The sequence below is a fragment of the Plasmodium malariae genome (genome assembly GCF_900090045.1).
Source record: "Plasmodium malariae genome assembly, contig: PmUG01_00_14, whole genome shotgun sequence".
Lineage (NCBI taxonomy): Eukaryota > Apicomplexa > Aconoidasida > Haemosporida > Plasmodiidae > Plasmodium > Plasmodium malariae.
The window spans coordinates 166976-186045 of record NW_021638285.1 but is presented as its reverse complement, the minus strand read 5'-3'; the positions used below and the strand labels follow the sequence as shown (position 1 = coordinate 186045).

Genomic DNA, 19070 nt, shown 5'->3' with positions numbered 1-19070 from the left:
TGTGCTAAAGATTATAGCAGTTAACATGAATATATACAAGTTATTAGGAAAAAAAAAATAACGTTCTGTTAATTTTATGATTACAACTTGCACTTGTCGTCATAGGACTTTCTATTTCCCTAAGATTGATTTCATATATATAATAAGTTTAAATTATAAATTTTTTATATATGTATATGTTTACATGGTTTAATACTATCATATATGTACTATAAATGATTCATTAATATTAAATGGTACTTTATTTTTATTATGTGAAATGATATTTCACGTGTATTAATATATGTTTCTGCTATATTATATAAACTATCATATATAAAAAGAGAAATCGTATAGTATATTTTAAATAATATTACATATAAATATCAATGCAACAATATATATTCACTTAATGCATTAAACAAAAGACAAATATATATTACAATGTAAAAACAAACAATACACTTTTTTTAAGTATGCCCACAAATAATAATTTCATTCTGGATTAAAATAAAATATATAATGTACAATTTCTTATAGATAGAATATAAATTAACTAAAGACTTAAAATTATATGGGTTGTCCTATTATATATTAATTATAATTCATAAACTTATATTTTATATTATAACCTAAATTACACAAATATGTATAGTGAAACATAATATTTTAGTTTAAACTGAACAAATACATAAAAGTATACACTTAACAACATGAAAAAATTTCAAATTTGAAAATTCTAAGATAATATTATCTGATTGTAGTGCACAAAATAACATTTACACCAAGGTTTATACTTAAAATTATAAAATTTAAGCAATTATGGTATAATTAATAAATACATAACTAAAGATATTATAGATTCACTTTTATGTTAACTAATTTACTGAATAAAAAAGCATATATCATTTTATTCTTTTTATCTTTTCCTAAACTTAATTTTTTCATATTTCTTAACTTTTTTATGGTAGTAAACAACCCTTAATATGAGAGTTATACCTAATATAATGAAAGGTAAGAAATACACTACAATACCAAATAAATTATTTAAGGTACAAGAATCAGTACAATTACTTGTTCCGCTACTATGGTGACTGGAGTTCCATGATGCGCATTTAGTCAGCCATGATGGTAAATAGTCAACGTGCCTACAATTCCCGATAACGAGGATTATATGGTCCCACAAACCTATATGATACCACAATCCCCCTTTGTCAGGAGATATTAAAACCCATTGTTAAATCTATCATGAGTACAGCTATAAAAAATAGGATCAACAATATAGGTAAAGCAAATCGTAGTCCATTTTTTACATATTACTTTTTTATAAGTCTTATCGCTAAATTGTCCTATTATTTTTAAGAAAATCTAAATAATCCAGTTCTTTGAAAATTTTTGATTCAAAACGAGAATATTTTTTTGTTTCAAATATACACGATTTATTTTTATTAGCTTGTTTACATCCTTCTGTATTACTTAATAAACTTCCATTTAATTCTGTTATTTTTGTTGTTGCCTCTTTTTCATTATTTGATATATCTTCTTTCTTGGGCATTCCAATATTTTCTTTATTTCCTTTTAACCCTAGAGCACTTAAATTCTTAGGCTGCCTACATTTTCCTAATAATCGATGAGTTCTTATATTTAATTTACTGTCAAATATGCAATTGCCTTTTGAGCAGTTGTCGAACGTAATCTAAAAAAAATAAAGTAATTATTAGTTATATAAAATTAAATAATTTAATACAAATAAACGAAATAAACAGAACACTAAAATTATGAATAATATGAATATTATATAATAATACTTTCTTACTTTATCTTTGTTAAAATAGTACATCCAAGTTACAAACATAAAGATAGAAAATTTAAAGAAAATAATTATTTTCATTTTTTTTTCAATATGTATTTTTAATGCTTTTCTATTTAACAAATTAACAATAATATGATATTTTTTAATGATAGGGACATTATGTTTATTTATTTAATTTTTTTTTTTTATTTTTCAGTAAAAATAGAATAAAACGAATGTTATTATATAAATTTTTTAAAAAAACAATAAAAAGTAATTATAAAATATATTATGAATATTTTATATATTTATTTTTATAAAATAAAAATGTTCGTTAGAATAATATAATTACTTTAATAAATATTCAAAATACATAAATTAATTATATAAAATAATAAATTATTTAAATGTTTTATTTATTAATCCTTTTATTATTTAGTAAAAAAATATATAATTTTTTTTTTATAAATATTGAGTTTATGTAGAAGATAGAATATATAGAACATAGAGTATATGGAATATAGAGATTACATGTTTTTTATATTTTTGGATAACTAATTTTAATACTGTTTCAAAATTAATTTTAATTTTATAAAATATTTAATTTGAAAAAGCAAGATGTGGTAGTTAAAAAATATTAATTATTATAATAATGTAATAAATGTAATGATGAATGAAAAGATAAAAATTGTGTATACCATTTAAAAATGTATTAAATATTACTTGTGCACTCCTTAATTTCCCATAATATATATAAAAAGTCCAATTAATATCATACTATCAAATCCATAAAACGATATACACATAAGTATTAAAAATAGTTGTTTGTTTTTTTTTTTTTAAAATTTTCTATAAAGACAAAAAATCCAATAAAGTTTTATTTATGCTATTATGTGTAAATCAAATCTTTCAAAATTCTTCAACTATATTTTATTATTTTGTTTTAAATAAATATATATGAATAGAAGAAAATTTAGTTTAATAAAAAAAAAATATATATTATATATAAATGAACTAGTAATAACTCATTAAATTTATTTAATTAATTTAAAATTTTAATTATATGAAAAATTTTCTAAAATGTATAGTTTATTTATATGGTAAGTATTAACATAATATACATTTATGTAATTTTTGCAAAACTTAATTGTATTATTATACTCAATAACATATCAATAAATAGTTAGAACTCTTCTTTTAAATGTAACTGTTTGAAATCCTTAGGTTATTATTTATAAATAATACGTAATTAAAAGTGTATGCTCTTTTATTATATGTAATATCATAGTTATAAAAAGCGAAAAATTTAAACATCCGTTAAAAAGATTTTTATAATAGATATGTTTTTTTACATTTTTTTATAAATTATATTTCACATAATAAATACTAAGTCTTCCTTTTAGAATTATATATACATATGTATGTGTCCATATATCAAAATATATGCATTACTTCCCATAGAACACAAAACAAGACGCATTTATCTTTAATTTAACATTAATATTAGATTTTCTTAGAAAAATGCCATATGATAATTTTAGATTATAACAGAATATAAAATAAAAATGAACTAGTACAAATATTAATTATTGCATTTCTAAAAAATTATACGAATTGTACTACTAAGGGCTAATTTTGAAGAACAAAATTATATATACATAGAAATATATTTAAATGGACAAATATATAAATGATGCCATAAGGTTTAATCAATATACAATTTTAATTTAAAACACATTCAAAAATATTAAAACAATCAAATTCTAAAAAAAACAAAGAAAATATATATTCGTGTTTGTGTATTAACTAGATTGCACATACTCTTGTGCATTTAAGATATTTTAGATATAATATATATCCTTATTAATATATTAATATAATTGCTATAGTTATTACTTCGTATTAAAGACTTCTTTACAGAAAGATATGCATTACTTATTAGTTATTTTACTCATTAATTATCTTAATTTTACTATATTTTTCATTATTCCTTAAGATCTTATAAATCCCTATTATAAGCATAACAGATAATATTACAATAAGTATGCTAAAATATACTATATAAGAATAGGTATCAGTAATATTTGTCATCCTTTCTATAGCATCATAGAAAAAATTCCCTACTGTATTATTTTTAATCTCCGTCCATTTAATATTATTCAAAAATGTTAATCCTGGTGATATGGGAATTCTTACACCTACCAAGAAAAAAAAAAAAAACATAGCTACTCCAAATCCGTAATTTCTAAATTTTATTTTTTTTAAAGCTATATCTCCAATTCTCCTTCTTTTCTCCAAAAAATCATCATATCCTTTTTTTTTAATCCATTTTTTGCCAATATGAACATGTTTTCCATCAAACAATCCATTATTGTAATCAATAACATCTGTATAATATTCGGCATTCTTTAATAAACTTCTATTTGTTTGTTTGCTTTTTCTTTTGTCCGCTTTTTCATTAATATATATAGATATTTTTTCATTCACTCCATTTTTAGAAACTTTTCTTTCAAAAGCAAATTATTTAAATTATCCTTTTCATATTTTCCTAGTGATCGATAATTTCTTGTATTTAACTTCCAAGATGGTAATTATTCATAAATTTGCTAGATATACTCTAAACATAAAAAATAAATATTTATTATTAAAACGATTATATAATATAATGCTAGAAAAAATGTTAATAAAAATAAAAAAACACTACAAATATAATAAACATAAATAGAGTTAAATTATATAATAATGCTAGATCCTGATTAAAATAGCATATCCGTGTTAAAAGGAAAAACGAAACTATTTTCATAGAAATAAGAAAGTTTTTTTCGTGTTCCATAATATAAATCATTAATATTTTATTATATTAAGAGAAAAATAAATTAACAAATATGTACTTCTAGTAATAATGTGTGCTCTATTTATTTAAACAATTATTTTTATTATTTCCTCATAAATAAATTATAAATTGTATCTAAATGTTTTATATTTTACTATAAATACAATGTAAAACAACATTAAATATATACTTTATAATTTTTATCATAATGTTATTTAAAAAAAAAATAAATATCCTTGAAATATAATAAATTGAATTCTTAGACAAATATTTAAAATATGTAATTTATTTATTTAATTCAGATCACAAATAAAATAATTTTTTTATTAATCATGTTCACAATGAACTATAAATTAAAATGTTCATTTTTTTTTATATATATATAATGAGTTGATGTACTATACAGAATTCAGAGTATATATATATAATATATTCCTCTGTACATTAAAATTATTACTAATCATTTAAAGGATTCTCTCTATTAATAATTCTAATTTTATAAATATTATATTCTGGAAAAACTGATTATCTTTAATAATAAATTAATTATTATAATTTTGGTATTATTAAAAGAATACAAAAACTTATATTGTGTCATTTATATAACGTGAATTAATTCCTCCACAAACACATATAATTTTTTATGTTGTATTATTTTCCTTAGTAAGTACACATTATACGATATTACAAAATCTATAGAGAAATATTTATTTTAAAAGTAAAAAAGGGATTATTTTTTATTTTTTTTTTTTCATATTTATTTACTGTTATCATTTTTATTAATATTTAATTTATACCATTATTTGTAAATAACAAATATTTGAACTCATCTTCTAAATTTTTTTATTTTTTTTTAATTAATTATATATATTTAGATGAAATATTAATAGAGTAAAAAAGAGGGAAAAAAAAAGGGGTTAAGGATAAAATGGAATATAAATATTGATTAAATTTCCATTATTTTAAAATATATCAAAAGTAATGAATGTACTCCTAATATGCAAGAATAATATTTACATAATAAATGAGAAAGAATAAGAACATAATCTACTAATATATATGATTTATTAACTTATTTAATTATTATTTTAGAACAAGTATATTATTTTTAATATATCGTGCTGTAAATATCTACAGATTAAAAGATATTTTGTACGTGGACCGTAGTAGAATTCCTTAAATATTTAAATAATGGATATTTTAACGAATATAATTTTAGTAACTATAAAATATTATTTGAAAAATTTTATGGCCATTTTATATTATTTTCATTAAGCGTATAATTTAAAATATATTATATATATACAAAATATAGTAATTATGTGAAATAAAACTTTATATTATTTTTATTAAAGAGAACAAAATACATGTAAATGTATATGAAAAGGAAAAATATATCTAATTTTTAATATCATAAAATTACATTATTAAATTTTTATTGATTTAATGTATATATATTATTGTAGTAACATTTATGAAAAAACTAATTTGTTTTCATTTAGCATTTTCATAAACTGTCCATCTAAACTTTTACTTACCAATAATATATCAATATGAAAAATACCTTATCCCATATAATATATGTGTAATTATGCTATACATAAAACTTAGATAATAAATTAAGGAAAATAAAGTATGCATAAATAAAATCCTATTTAACATTTATTTGTAATTGAACCTTTTCAATTTAGTTAGATTCACTGTTTTTAAAACATTTTATGAGATATCCTTTTAAGAAATAAATAAAAATTGTAAAAATGATTTATGATATTCTCAAATTAATAAATCTTAAAAACACAGTTTAATTTCTGCGGAAAATGCACAATTTTCTTATTATTACGTATATATATAATATGTCAATAATTTTTTTTTTTTTTTATATACATATCCTATTAAAGTTTGTATGTTCACAGCTATGCCTTTTTTATATAAAATAAAATAAAATAATTATGTTTAAAGTTTACAAATAAACATGAAAATATAAAATATTTATAAATTTCAACTTTAAAAATATTATTTTCATATATACACTATCAATATATTACCATATTCACAAAAAAAAAAAATTCATTAAAACGTTCAATTTTTATGGTGTCTTATATTTTATTTATATGGTTTAAATATAATTTACCCAGATACTTGAATATTGACTTTTTAGAAAAAACATAATACTTTTTAATTTTTCTTTTTATAAATTTACTCATAAATTTAATATTTTACTATTTCTAAAAATTTTGCATATTTGAAAAAACACATAATTTTTCCATGTATAATGAACATACGTGACTGATTACATAATAATTTCATGAATACGGTTGTTGTACAAAAAGGAAATAATATACATGATCAATTAAAAAACAATAGATCTGAATATTCTACTAGTAAAAATCATATAACCAAGTCCAAAAGTATAGCATATCCTTTCTATTTTTCAATATCCTACAGGAATATAATCAATTTCAATTAATCCTAAATCTCGTAAAACTGTCACTTAACAAGTTATAATATTGAGAAATGTCACCTACTAATTATACTAAATATAAATTTGATTCCTCATTTCCATTAATTACATTAACATTTATTCTAATATTTTTTTTTATTTTTTTTTCTAACAATAAAAATTATACCAATTAAGTATACTAATAATCTACTATAGTCGCTATTTTACGCCACTAAATTACCATTGTTATAGTACTGCATTTACGAACATGTAATTTTCTTTTAAATGTTTTAGTTTGTCTGGATATTTTCACTTTATATAATACAAAAAAAGTAAATATTTTGAAATATCTTGATGAATGCAAGGATCATATACTAATAAATAGTACTAAAGATGATAAAACTATTCTTGTAGCAGTAGATATTATATTATATATCATACTGTAAAAAATTATAAATTATAAATATTTAACAATAAATATATTCGTTCATATAAAATAAAATATTAAAAGAGTTAAATGAAATTTATTTTAAAAATGCACAAAAAAAAAATGTCAATAATTCTTTTAATTATAATATTTCAACGTAATATTATAAATGTATGTTCTATGGAAAACTACAAAAGTCTCATGAAAAAAGGAGCGTTTAACTGAGCCCAAATACATAATGAACAAAATATAAAAGAGTAAAGTGTATATATTTAATAAAGTGATAAAAAAATAAATAAAAAAATATTAATATTAATTAGACAACCAATACTAACGTTAGTACTAAAAATCAACATATATAGTATATGTAGTATTTATTCCAAAAAATATATTTATATAATATATACATATAAATATATATAAAAACAATTCTAAAAATAAATAAGAATAAATTTTATCACTAAGCATAGTAGGAAAGGAAAAGATTCATTAATTTAGCTAATAAAATATGTAATAAGAATTGATAATTCTAGTAATTTATTTCATAAATATATTTATTTTATATTGAAGTACATTTTAATATAACTCTTAAAAAAGAACAAAAAAGACATTAAGAAGGTAAGTTAAATAATTGGAAATATTATTACTTTCACATTCTGAGAGTAAAAATGATATTTTAAAACACTATCACTTATAACATCCATTATACCATGATAAAATTATTGAATATATAAAAATAAATGAAACCTATATTGTGAAAAATCTAAATTTGTCAAATAGCAAAAATGTAAGATCTAAAACTATTGTAGAAATACATATGAAAGTACACAATGAATGCAGAAGTAAAGAACGCTAAATCAACAAAGAAGAATTTTTATCAACATTATTACAAATGTTCACAGAAGAGGAGTATACGATCTATCCTAATTTGACAAATGATGAGTTAATGGAAAATATTAAATGTATAAATGATACTGAAAAACAAAAACTTTTATGGAATTATGTGATATAAAGGCATATATCTTCTTGAGAAATTAATTATAATAGACCGCTTCAACATTTTAAAGCATTAATGGAAAAAAGGAAAGGCATACATAAAAAAAGTTCAAGAATTAAATAAGAAATATTCTAGCAAAAATCAGTATGTTCCATTTATAGAAATACAATAAGGTGCTTGGATACAATGCATGTCGAAAAAAGGTACCATTTATAGAACAATATTTAGAACAGGGTTCTTTATGGAATAGACAGAAAAATAACAGGATATTTCATGTGAATATGAAGAAAATAAAAAAGAATTATCACTAATAAATACAGAAGAATTTCATAACACAGAAATTTATAAAGATATATACATATATGTATATATTACTACCAAAACTATGCATACTCTTACATATGATGGTATTACAAGAATTAAAAAAAAAGGAAAATAAAAAATATAAGGGGAAATACTAGGATATTTTCATAAATGAATGAGAACAGAACCAAATTTATGGAAAAATTCAGAAATAGAAAAAACCTAATTAATTTTAAAGGAGAAGATTCAGAAAATAAAAAAATTATAGGTCATATAGGAGGAGAAAATTTTAGAAAGGAGATAGACGATTGGATAAGTGAAGATAATACAAATGTAAATTTCACAGTTAATGCTGAGAAATCAAACAAAACCGTTGAAATATCAGGAACGCATATCTTATAAATTCATAGGTATGCATCCAAAATATATACTGATGATATTTCAGATAAAATATCCGTTGTTTATGAAAGATAATTCTTAAATACTCTGATATCATAAGGAACAAAAAAGAACAATGTAATGATTAATATAAATAAAATAAGCAAAAGTCATATATATAAATAAATATGCATATTAGGAGATATACATAACATATATATTTTTTTTTATTTTTGTATGAACATCTAGAAAAAATTTATATTAATCTTTAAATTAATAAAAATAGGAATTTTTTAATGCGCATGTAAAAAAAAATTAATTGTTTTGTACTAATTATTAGAATATTAATTCACGAAGTTTTAAGTAATGTTTTTTGGCTGAATCATTAATAACTAATTTTATTCGTAAAATTCTAAGATATGTTAAATATATATCTTATTTTAAATACACATTAGTTTCTAATATATATATATTAGATTAATACAAAATATTAAAAAACAGTATCCCAAAATAGTAATATTAAATAGAGGATTAGTACCCTACAAAAGAAGTTGTTTAATTATATGCATATTATTTGTCAATTGTTTTTAAGTTTTACTTAAATATTTAATTTGTTTATACTTCATTTATGTAATCTACCATTGAAATGTTATAACCTTAATAACATAATGTTATTCTTTAAGAGGAATTTACTTTTACAATGATTTATAATAAGAACATTTTTATCGCACCTTGAAAAAGAACAATAATTATATTCTTAATCTATTTTTCTTTCACATTATGCTATAAAGTTAAATGTTATGGTTAATATCACTTTCTAATATGTATAATATAATATAAAGTTTAATAAATTTATTTTTAATCTAATACGTTATTAAATATGTAAATCTATTTGTTTTTTGTTTAATAATACGTGAAGCGTAATATATTATATATATATATATATATAATAAATAATTATATTTTCCAAAGTTATAACGCACTTAATTAATAACATTATATTATATTTTTTATGTAATGATGTTTAGATTTGTAAAAACGTATATGTATATATTAGTATACCCATGCATATATCTCTTTTTCATTTCAAAAATTTGTTGTTTCCTATATCTATTTATAACATCTAAAATGAATGATTAAAATATTTTTGAGAATTTGTAAAATATAATTACTGTTATTATATTAATTTCGAAAGACAATTATAAATATGGAATTAGCTTTAATAAGTATAATTAAATATTTATTAATATAGATATAATATATTTTTTTTTTATTCGTAAAGAACGAAAACAACATAATAGAAATTTTTTTAATATATACTATAATATTTATTATTTCTCTGTAATATAAGGTGAAAGTGGATAAAATATTTAAGTATAAAGTAATAAAATATAGCTGTAATAAAATTTCTTAATTTTGTTCTCGAAAAAAATGTTTTAAATATTTTAGAATATATTACTAACTTTTTTCCTTTTTCTTTCATTTATTTTATTTTATTTAATATAATTTTATCTGCAGAAAGGAAAGATATTCTTAATTTACTTTTTATAATTAAATGTTTTTTTTACATAAAAAATTAAAGAAATCTTAATCGTAATTTCTCTGAGATTTTTAAAAAACTAATTTTAGAACAAATTAATACATCAAATTTGTAAGTGCAATATGAAGCCCATTATTATTATACATTCAATAAGTCTTTTGCATATATTTTATCTACAAAAAAAATTATTTTATTTTTTCTTTTATACAAATTTACAAGTTACTTAAGTTTAAAAAAAACACTAATTTCATTATATGTATAATATATTTCTAATGAACTGAGCTCATTCATATAATACTAACATTATGTGTATGAAAACTATGTATAATAACTAATATAAGGTATTGTAAATGAACTTAATGACATTGATAAAGAAATAACAAATCATAAGTTATTGCATAATTCCTCATATAGTAATTTTTTAATGCTTTATAATTATGCTGAAAATTTTGTTAAAATAAAATATTTTCGTATTCACTTATAACAGCATCCCATTCGTAAGTACATTTAAAATATAAATTATTAATACTTTATACATATATTGTTTAAAGGCATCACTGCTCATAAATTTTTATAACATTCATATTTGTTTGTATATATAACATATTAATTAACATTATCATAAAAATATACTATAAATAAAAATAAGTTTCTGTTTAAATGACTTATTTTTAATTTTAACATATAAATTCATATTTCACGTACATAATTCTTGAATAGCAAAAAAGTCTTTAGCTATAATTCATCATTCTTAACTATTTTTTATATAAAATTCATATAAATATTCCGTAAATCTAGATCCATATTATAAATTAAGGCACTTTTTATTGATCTTGGCAATTCATTTAAAAAAGGCACCAAAAATACAGTGATATACTTAGAAATATAAATATATTTTAAATAGATAACAATTTTTCGTTATAAAATTAAAAAAAAATTGTTTTCGTAAACTATACAACATTATATTTTCTAAAAAATAAAAAGTTTTTAAGAACGTTCATATATATATCTGTATAAATGAGGAAGTTACTTAAAAATAGTAATATATTCTTTATTATAAATATAACAAACATTAGAAACCAATTTTAAAATATTCATTACATATTTTATACTACATCCAAAAAATATTTAATAAACTCTGTATGTGCTTATATTGTTTCAATAAATATCAATAAATAATAATGTATTAATGTAATATGATAAAAAATTAATAATATTATAATGCTATATTATAAGAATAACGTACGAAATTTTAAGTAACAATTTTTATTTCTTGGAATGAAGATTCATTCATTTTCGTTATCGTTTTGATTATTTACTACATTTATATTAGGAAAGCCATTTTTCTCTCATGTTAAATGAATTTTTTATTATTCTATATGTAAAAGAATGAATAATATCCGTATAAAAAAACAAATAACATTTCAATTGATTTTGCATACATAATACATTATTATATTTTTAATATCGATAAATTTATTATTTATTATTATTTTTTATTTTCTAAGAATACTATTTTTTTTCGCAAAATAAATTAAAATAAAAAAAAAAAATTTTACTTGAATAAACGTTTATTTTTAATACTTTATCCTATTTTGTATTAATAAAACTTTTTAATTAATATTAAAACAACTATGTTCTGAGGCGAAATAAATAAAATGCTTTATTTTTTTTTATAAAATAAAAATTTAATTTTTCATATACAGTATAGCAATAAAATTGAATACAAATAATATATATTTCATTATTAACAGATCCCTCAATATTTATTAAGAAAATATATAATTATCTTGATATTGTATAAATCGCATGCAAATAAGTTATATTAAATTATTATTATTACATATATATATATTTTTTCTATAATAATTATGTCTATTGCAAATTATTTTAAAAAAAATTTTCCCATGTAGGATATAACATAACTTTAATATATCTTAAATTATTTTTATTAAATACAAAAATTTTAAATGATCTTTTTCTTAAAGCTAAGTTATAACATATAATAGGTCATATAATTTTTTTATATTTTATTTGTTTTAATAAACAAAAGAACTAAGCTCCTTACAATAAATGTATAATAATATATAAATAAATTTTTTTGAAATAAATTATTCATATATTCCTTAGTTGCAATTATTTAATTATGTGTTTTCTAATGATTTTACAGAACCTAATCTATTTATATTATTTTAATTCGTACATTTGCATAGAAAAATTACTATGATATTTTTATTTAATATATTTTTTCTCGTATTACATTTGAAAACATCCTATAATTATTATATTTAAATATATTTAATCGTAAGAATTTTAACATTTTGGAGTATCACAAAGAAATAACGGAAAAGTTATAATAAATCTTCTATTTAATATTATCGAAAAAATTATATTTCAAAAATTAAATTATCACAAAACATCTGACTCCTAAAATATTAAATTCGAAATGATAGCGCATACAAATAAATTAACTTTTTTTATTATAATTTTTTCATTTTCTTTATTAATATGGATATTCCAGGATGCTTATGCGGTAGAATTATTATATTTAATAATTTCTATACATTCATTATAAATCATGTATTTTCATTTTAAAAATAACAATTTATTCATATGAAAATTAGGACATTTTTATAAATATTAAATATTTATTAACATTTTTAGGCAGATGCATCTACAGAATCAGTGAATAATACAAAATATCATAATCATAAGTTTGATTTAGGTGTGAGAAGATTCTTTCTGGGACCAATGTATTATGCAGGTGATGATTCCATACCCAAACATTATAAAAAATATTGCTTTTCCAGTTTTTTTAGATGTTATGATACATCCAAATATAAGGATATCATTATAGATTCTTATAATTCAAATGTATCTAATGCAGCTATTGTCAAATTATATAATGAATTAAGAGAAGAAGCAGAGAAATATGATGGATACAAACCAAGAGCAATAGAAATAGTTAAATATATAAATGATCTTTTATATTATTTAAAATTGAAATATAAAAAGAGAGTTAAAACAGCATCACCTTCTAAAAAGGAAAAATACGAAAAACTTTTACAAATTGTATCTAGCCCAAAAATTAAAAACTTGCTTAGACTTACTATTCCAAGGTTAGCAGAATCATACTATATATTTTCGTATATCACAAACATAGATCATTCAATAGATGAAGTAATTTTATCTGACTTAATAGGACAAGCAAACTCTATTTTATCTTTACATAATAAAAATTGAATAATGGTGAATATAGTATCTAGTCCAAATAAGTAGAAATATTTTCTATATGCACTTATGAGTATTAATGTAACATCCATGGAAATTTTTAAAATTATAGAATTTATTTTAATATACATAAAATTTTATGCATTTCGTAGTACGTAAAATATCCCTGTTATATAAGTGTTATATCAATTATTTGATATTCAATTTTTATTTAATTAAATCCATTTAGTGTTATTCTTATATGAGGTAGTTTAAGTGATTCATTCATAAATTTGTGTTTATATATATATTTAATTTTTCAAAAATTCTATAAGAAAGTATAAATTTTAAACTTATTTGTTTTCTTCTTTATATTTTTTTATTTATATATTTGGGAAAAACACCTGTATGTGCAATTGTATTATTTTAACAAAGTTATGTTTTTACCAATCATTTTATTGAGATTTGTATTATATTTATTTTTATTTTTTCACTTGTATTTTAATATATAGTATAAATTTGTAAATGTGTTATATTATTAGGTTTTATAATCGTCCTCCTCAGATGAATGTACTTAGTGAATTCCAACAGGTGTTCGTTACATGTAAATTAAGATAATTTTTCTGAAAAAAACTATATATGCAACATTTTAGAGTTCTAATTATATATTTAAATCAATTTTATTATAATTTTTACCAAACAAGAATATTTTCTATTTATAAATTTTAAAATATTCAGATAATATATTTTCATTTAAGGAAAAAAAAAATATATAGTACAGAATTTCTTCTTTTGTGTCATAAACAATAAACTCGTTTCATGTTCACTTATTTACAGTTTTTCCACTATTTCCTTTATTATTATTATTATTTCTATTTTTTATTTTTAGAATAATTCTTGGAATTATTTGTTAAATATGAGCAAGAATTTGAATCATATATCTAACAATATACTGCAAATGCTTCTAATTTTTGTGCCACTACTTGTTCACCACCTGAATATAATGCTGGTAATAATATCTGTACCCTTGTATGTAATAATATTTATGGATACTTAATATATATATTTAAAAATTATGCAACTAATAGGGAAAATACGCGTAAATACTTAAATTATATTCTACATAAGAAACCTATTGATAATTCGTATGACTCGTTTCATACATATCAGCACATTCCATAGAAAAATAAACGAATATATGTAAGATTTATATATAAATAATTTATTTTAATATTTTACTAAAAGATGCAAGCCTATATAATTTATATGAGGTGTTTATCAGAATTATTCCTAAAGAAGATAAAACTTTAATAAGAAATTGTGTACATTTTAATAAATATTACGAATTTCATATTAAACATTACAACAAATGCGAAGGACATGTAAATAATGAATTTTCTAAAGAATTAAGCAATATTAAGAAAGTCTATTATGAAAAAATAAGCTATGTAACTGAATGCCTTGGTAGACCAAAAATTTCATCAACTAAAAACATTTACGCGTTTGCTTCCAATTTAACAACAATTGTTGTATTACTAAGATCTTTAACCTTACTTTTTATATATAAGGTTAATAAAAATTATAGTTAATGGTTCTAATAATATAATGTAAAGTACTTTTTCATTTTCACAAATGGCTACAAGCACAAAACAAAAATATATTTTTAAGTATAAATCTATAATTATTTATTCCATATACTCTACCCTGATGAAATCGTGGTTACGTAGTCGTTTACTAAACAAAATAAATAATTGATCTTAACCAAGATGAAAAAGAAGAAAGATAAGCCTTATAAAATATCTATGAATAAGTGAAAAAAAATTATAAGTTTTTCATAATTTAGACTACCATCCTTAAGGAAACAGTATATAACAAAATTACAGTTTATATTATTTATGTCGTAACATGGAATATTCAGTTATATAAGAGTTATATACAAATCAGAATTTATTAATAAAAAAGGTAATCTAAAAACAGAGAAATTAATTCATATTCATAAAAAACACAAAAATTATTATATAAAAATTATTCAAAGATCCGTTTAAAAGATATATAACACTACTGTTATGGTCAATAGATACGAAATCCACCTATGTACAAAAATGTCTTTTATATAAAAAATAAATCATTTTAAAACTTAAATATACAAAGAGAAATTATGAAGTACATACTGATTTAATTGCAAAATATTATTATTTAATTTTTATATCCATGTATTAAAAATAGTAAAGAAGCAATAAAAACATTAAAAACACTATCAATAATATTATTAAATAAATAAAAAAAGACAAACTTTAAAATAAAAAGATTATCCAAGCAGTTAGAAGAGCACATGTATTTTATATATAACTAACTTTGTTTTACACTTTTATTATTATTTGTTCCATTGAAATTAATAATACTATAAATTTAACCCTGTATATAATAATATTAATATTGCTGCCTTTATCGTGTAGATATTATATGTGGCACTGTAGTAAGTATCATTGTGCAAGATGATAGATGAGGTAAATTTTAGTGTTTCTTAGATTTAAATAAGATGATTCATATCCATTATTTAATAATTGATAAATGTATTCTTCTCAAAAACAATACTAAATTTTTTTACTTTTTTAATGTTCTTTTATATATATAACATCCAAGTTGAGGAAAAAAAAGGATACTCGATAAATAAAAAATATATGTAAATCTATTTTATAATTATATATTTTTCAATAAAGTATATTATAATAAGAAAATGTAGTATTTATATTCCTACATATAATTTTTATTTACTTTATACGAAAGTAAAAATACTATAAATATTCCTTTCAATGTAATACCAAGTAACATTAAAATGTGAAAAAGTTCAGAAAAATTGAAATGTAGTTTTACTTTACTTGAGATTCATTATAGAATTCCACTTTATAGTCTGCATGGAACTCATTATTTACATATTACTAAACACAAGTTATGTAGGAAATGGGACTCCCATTTTTTATTATGTAAATTTTTCATAAGCTATCATAATTTGTACATTATATATTTCCTATTACCCACTCACTTTTATTATTTCTCATAACAATGTATATCCTTAGATTCGACTAAACATCAGAATTTTATTTATTAATGCATATATGATATTTTTCCGATTATAATGAATATCACAGTCAAAATAATAAAACAATAAACATGTATTAATGAAAGCTTATTACATCAATGAAACATTATATATATATATTGAGATATAATTGACATGGAAATTGCTAAAATATACATTTACATAACAGTTAAAATAATATTTTTGTTTAGAGATATTGAACTAAAGTATTATTTATATGAAATTACATGGAATGTTATTCAAACATAACTTGAAAAAATACAAGAGATATATATATTCTTTTTATAAGTAATGTAATATTTTAAATGACAAAGAAATTATGTTAACAAAATTTTAATGTATACTGAATTTTTATGGATTATTAAAAGTATATAAAATTCTTATCATATAAAACTACTTTTCTTAATTTAGAGTAGATGTAATAGTAATTAATATCTTGTCCTTATACTTTTCTATATTACGTGTACTCTGTTTCATAACCTCCATAATAGCTCATATGTTACAAATCGTAGGTATAAAGACATAAATATATATACAGTAAAAGCGGTTTAATGAATTATCCTTTTTATTAGAAAAGTAAATAAATAGTAAATAATAAAAAGAATTTATTACTTTAATGTGAAAAATTGATTCATTTAAAAATTATATTACTAAAAAAAGGGTAATTTATTAAAGGAGCTCATTTACTATATCATTAAGTTACTTTCCCACTTTCAAATATATTATTGGTTTGTATAAACTTCTTTTGTATATATATTTGATATGTTGAGAACAATCAAATACAACATTTACTGTTAATTTTTTTTCCTTGATAATTAAGTAAAAGTGTACATAAAATAATTATCACATTCTGTTATTCAGTTGAATAGATAAAGAAAAAACTAACATTACAATTTAAGGATATAAAAGCTTTTAGTATATATATTATATTGATATATTATTCTATTCCCACATAAGAATATATTTTTTCTATCTTATTTTGATAGATGTTTAACAATTTTGAGTTCCTCAATATATGTTTAATATATAAATTTACATAATTTAAGAAGAATAATAAAACTTCCATTTTATAATTAATAACTGTCTGAGTATAAAATAATTTGATTAGATATATTATATATATATGTAAAATATAAAATTTATCACCAGTGTATAGGATGTATTAACTTTTCATTCTCTATAATTTACGTAATATAACATATTTTTCTTTTAAATACTTTACAAGAAATATTGAGGTAATAATAGACATCCATAAATATTTCTTTAAATATTTATCCAAATACTAGTTACATTTAAAATATATTTTCATATTATTATAACAAAATTAGGAAATAATACACTATATAATAAACAAAATTAAAAGTAACATAAGGAAATTATCTCAAGGTAGCTATTAATTAGCCAACTTATTGAATATAGGTTATTAGGTAATATACGAATTTAGTATATTCATATAAATTCTTAAAAAATTAAAACATCTTATAAGTAATTGAATTCAAAATAACAATTAAATAATTATCGTAATTAGTATAAGCTAACATATTTCATTGCTACATATTAAAATATGTTCCCAACCACTATCATGGTAATGTCAAAATGTTATATAACCCAAAAACTTATTAAAAAAATTTTGTTTTTTAAAATAACATTACAAAAAAAAAAAACTAATATATATTACTAATAAAATAAATCTTTTGTTTTTTTCAATTTTATAATTGTGTCAAATCTGAATAATTATATTATTAATTATATCCAACGTAATTATTGACGAAATATGAAATTAATTGAATATACCATATTTAGAAATAATATATAAACTTTCCATTATTTAATTTCGATTAAGTGATATTTAGAAAGAAATCCAACAGATTATCTATTAGTATTTTCTTAATTATTATCCAATAATACAACGTATTAAAAATATAAAAAATAAATAAAATATATAAATTATTCATATATAAATTTTCAATAAATACATATACAAATAATTTGTTAAGTATTGTGTAAACACTAGAATTAGGTACAAATATAATATAACAGTTGATTTAAAAACTTTATAGAATGTAATGAT

The 19070-nt window shown here is 19.2% G+C and overlaps 4 protein-coding genes across 4 annotated transcripts; 2 read left to right on the top strand and 2 right to left on the bottom strand.

The window, feature by feature from the left end:
* Positions 1-1318: 1318 nt before the first annotated feature.
* Positions 1319-1834, bottom strand: PmUG01_00033100 (fam-l protein; the record flags this gene model as incomplete). Its single annotated transcript, XM_029007688.1, has 2 exons — positions 1319-1675; positions 1796-1834. The coding sequence occupies 2 exons, from the start codon at positions 1832-1834 to the stop codon at positions 1319-1321; spliced, it is 396 nt and encodes a 131-aa protein (XP_028858905.1).
* Positions 1835-3718: 1884 nt separating this feature from the next.
* On the bottom strand, positions 3719-4604 carry PmUG01_00033000 (fam-m protein; the record flags this gene model as incomplete). The annotated part of the gene is made up of 2 exons (XM_029007577.1): positions 3719-4277; positions 4561-4604. 2 exons carry the CDS (start codon positions 4602-4604, stop codon positions 3719-3721), a joined length of 603 nt encoding a protein of 200 aa, XP_028858904.1.
* A 4338-nt stretch (positions 4605-8942) lies between these two features.
* Positions 8943-9173, top strand: PmUG01_00032900 (uncharacterized protein; the record flags this gene model as incomplete). The annotated part of the gene is made up of 1 exon (XM_029007466.1): positions 8943-9173. One exon carries the CDS (start codon positions 8943-8945, stop codon positions 9171-9173), a length of 231 nt encoding a protein of 76 aa, XP_028858903.1.
* Positions 9174-13135: 3962 nt separating this feature from the next.
* Positions 13136-13932, top strand: PmUG01_00032800 (Plasmodium exported protein, unknown function; the record flags this gene model as incomplete). The annotated part of the gene is made up of 2 exons (XM_029007354.1): positions 13136-13222; positions 13354-13932. The coding sequence occupies 2 exons, from the start codon at positions 13136-13138 to the stop codon at positions 13930-13932; spliced, it is 666 nt and encodes a 221-aa protein (XP_028858902.1).
* Positions 13933-19070: the final 5138 nt, after the last annotated feature.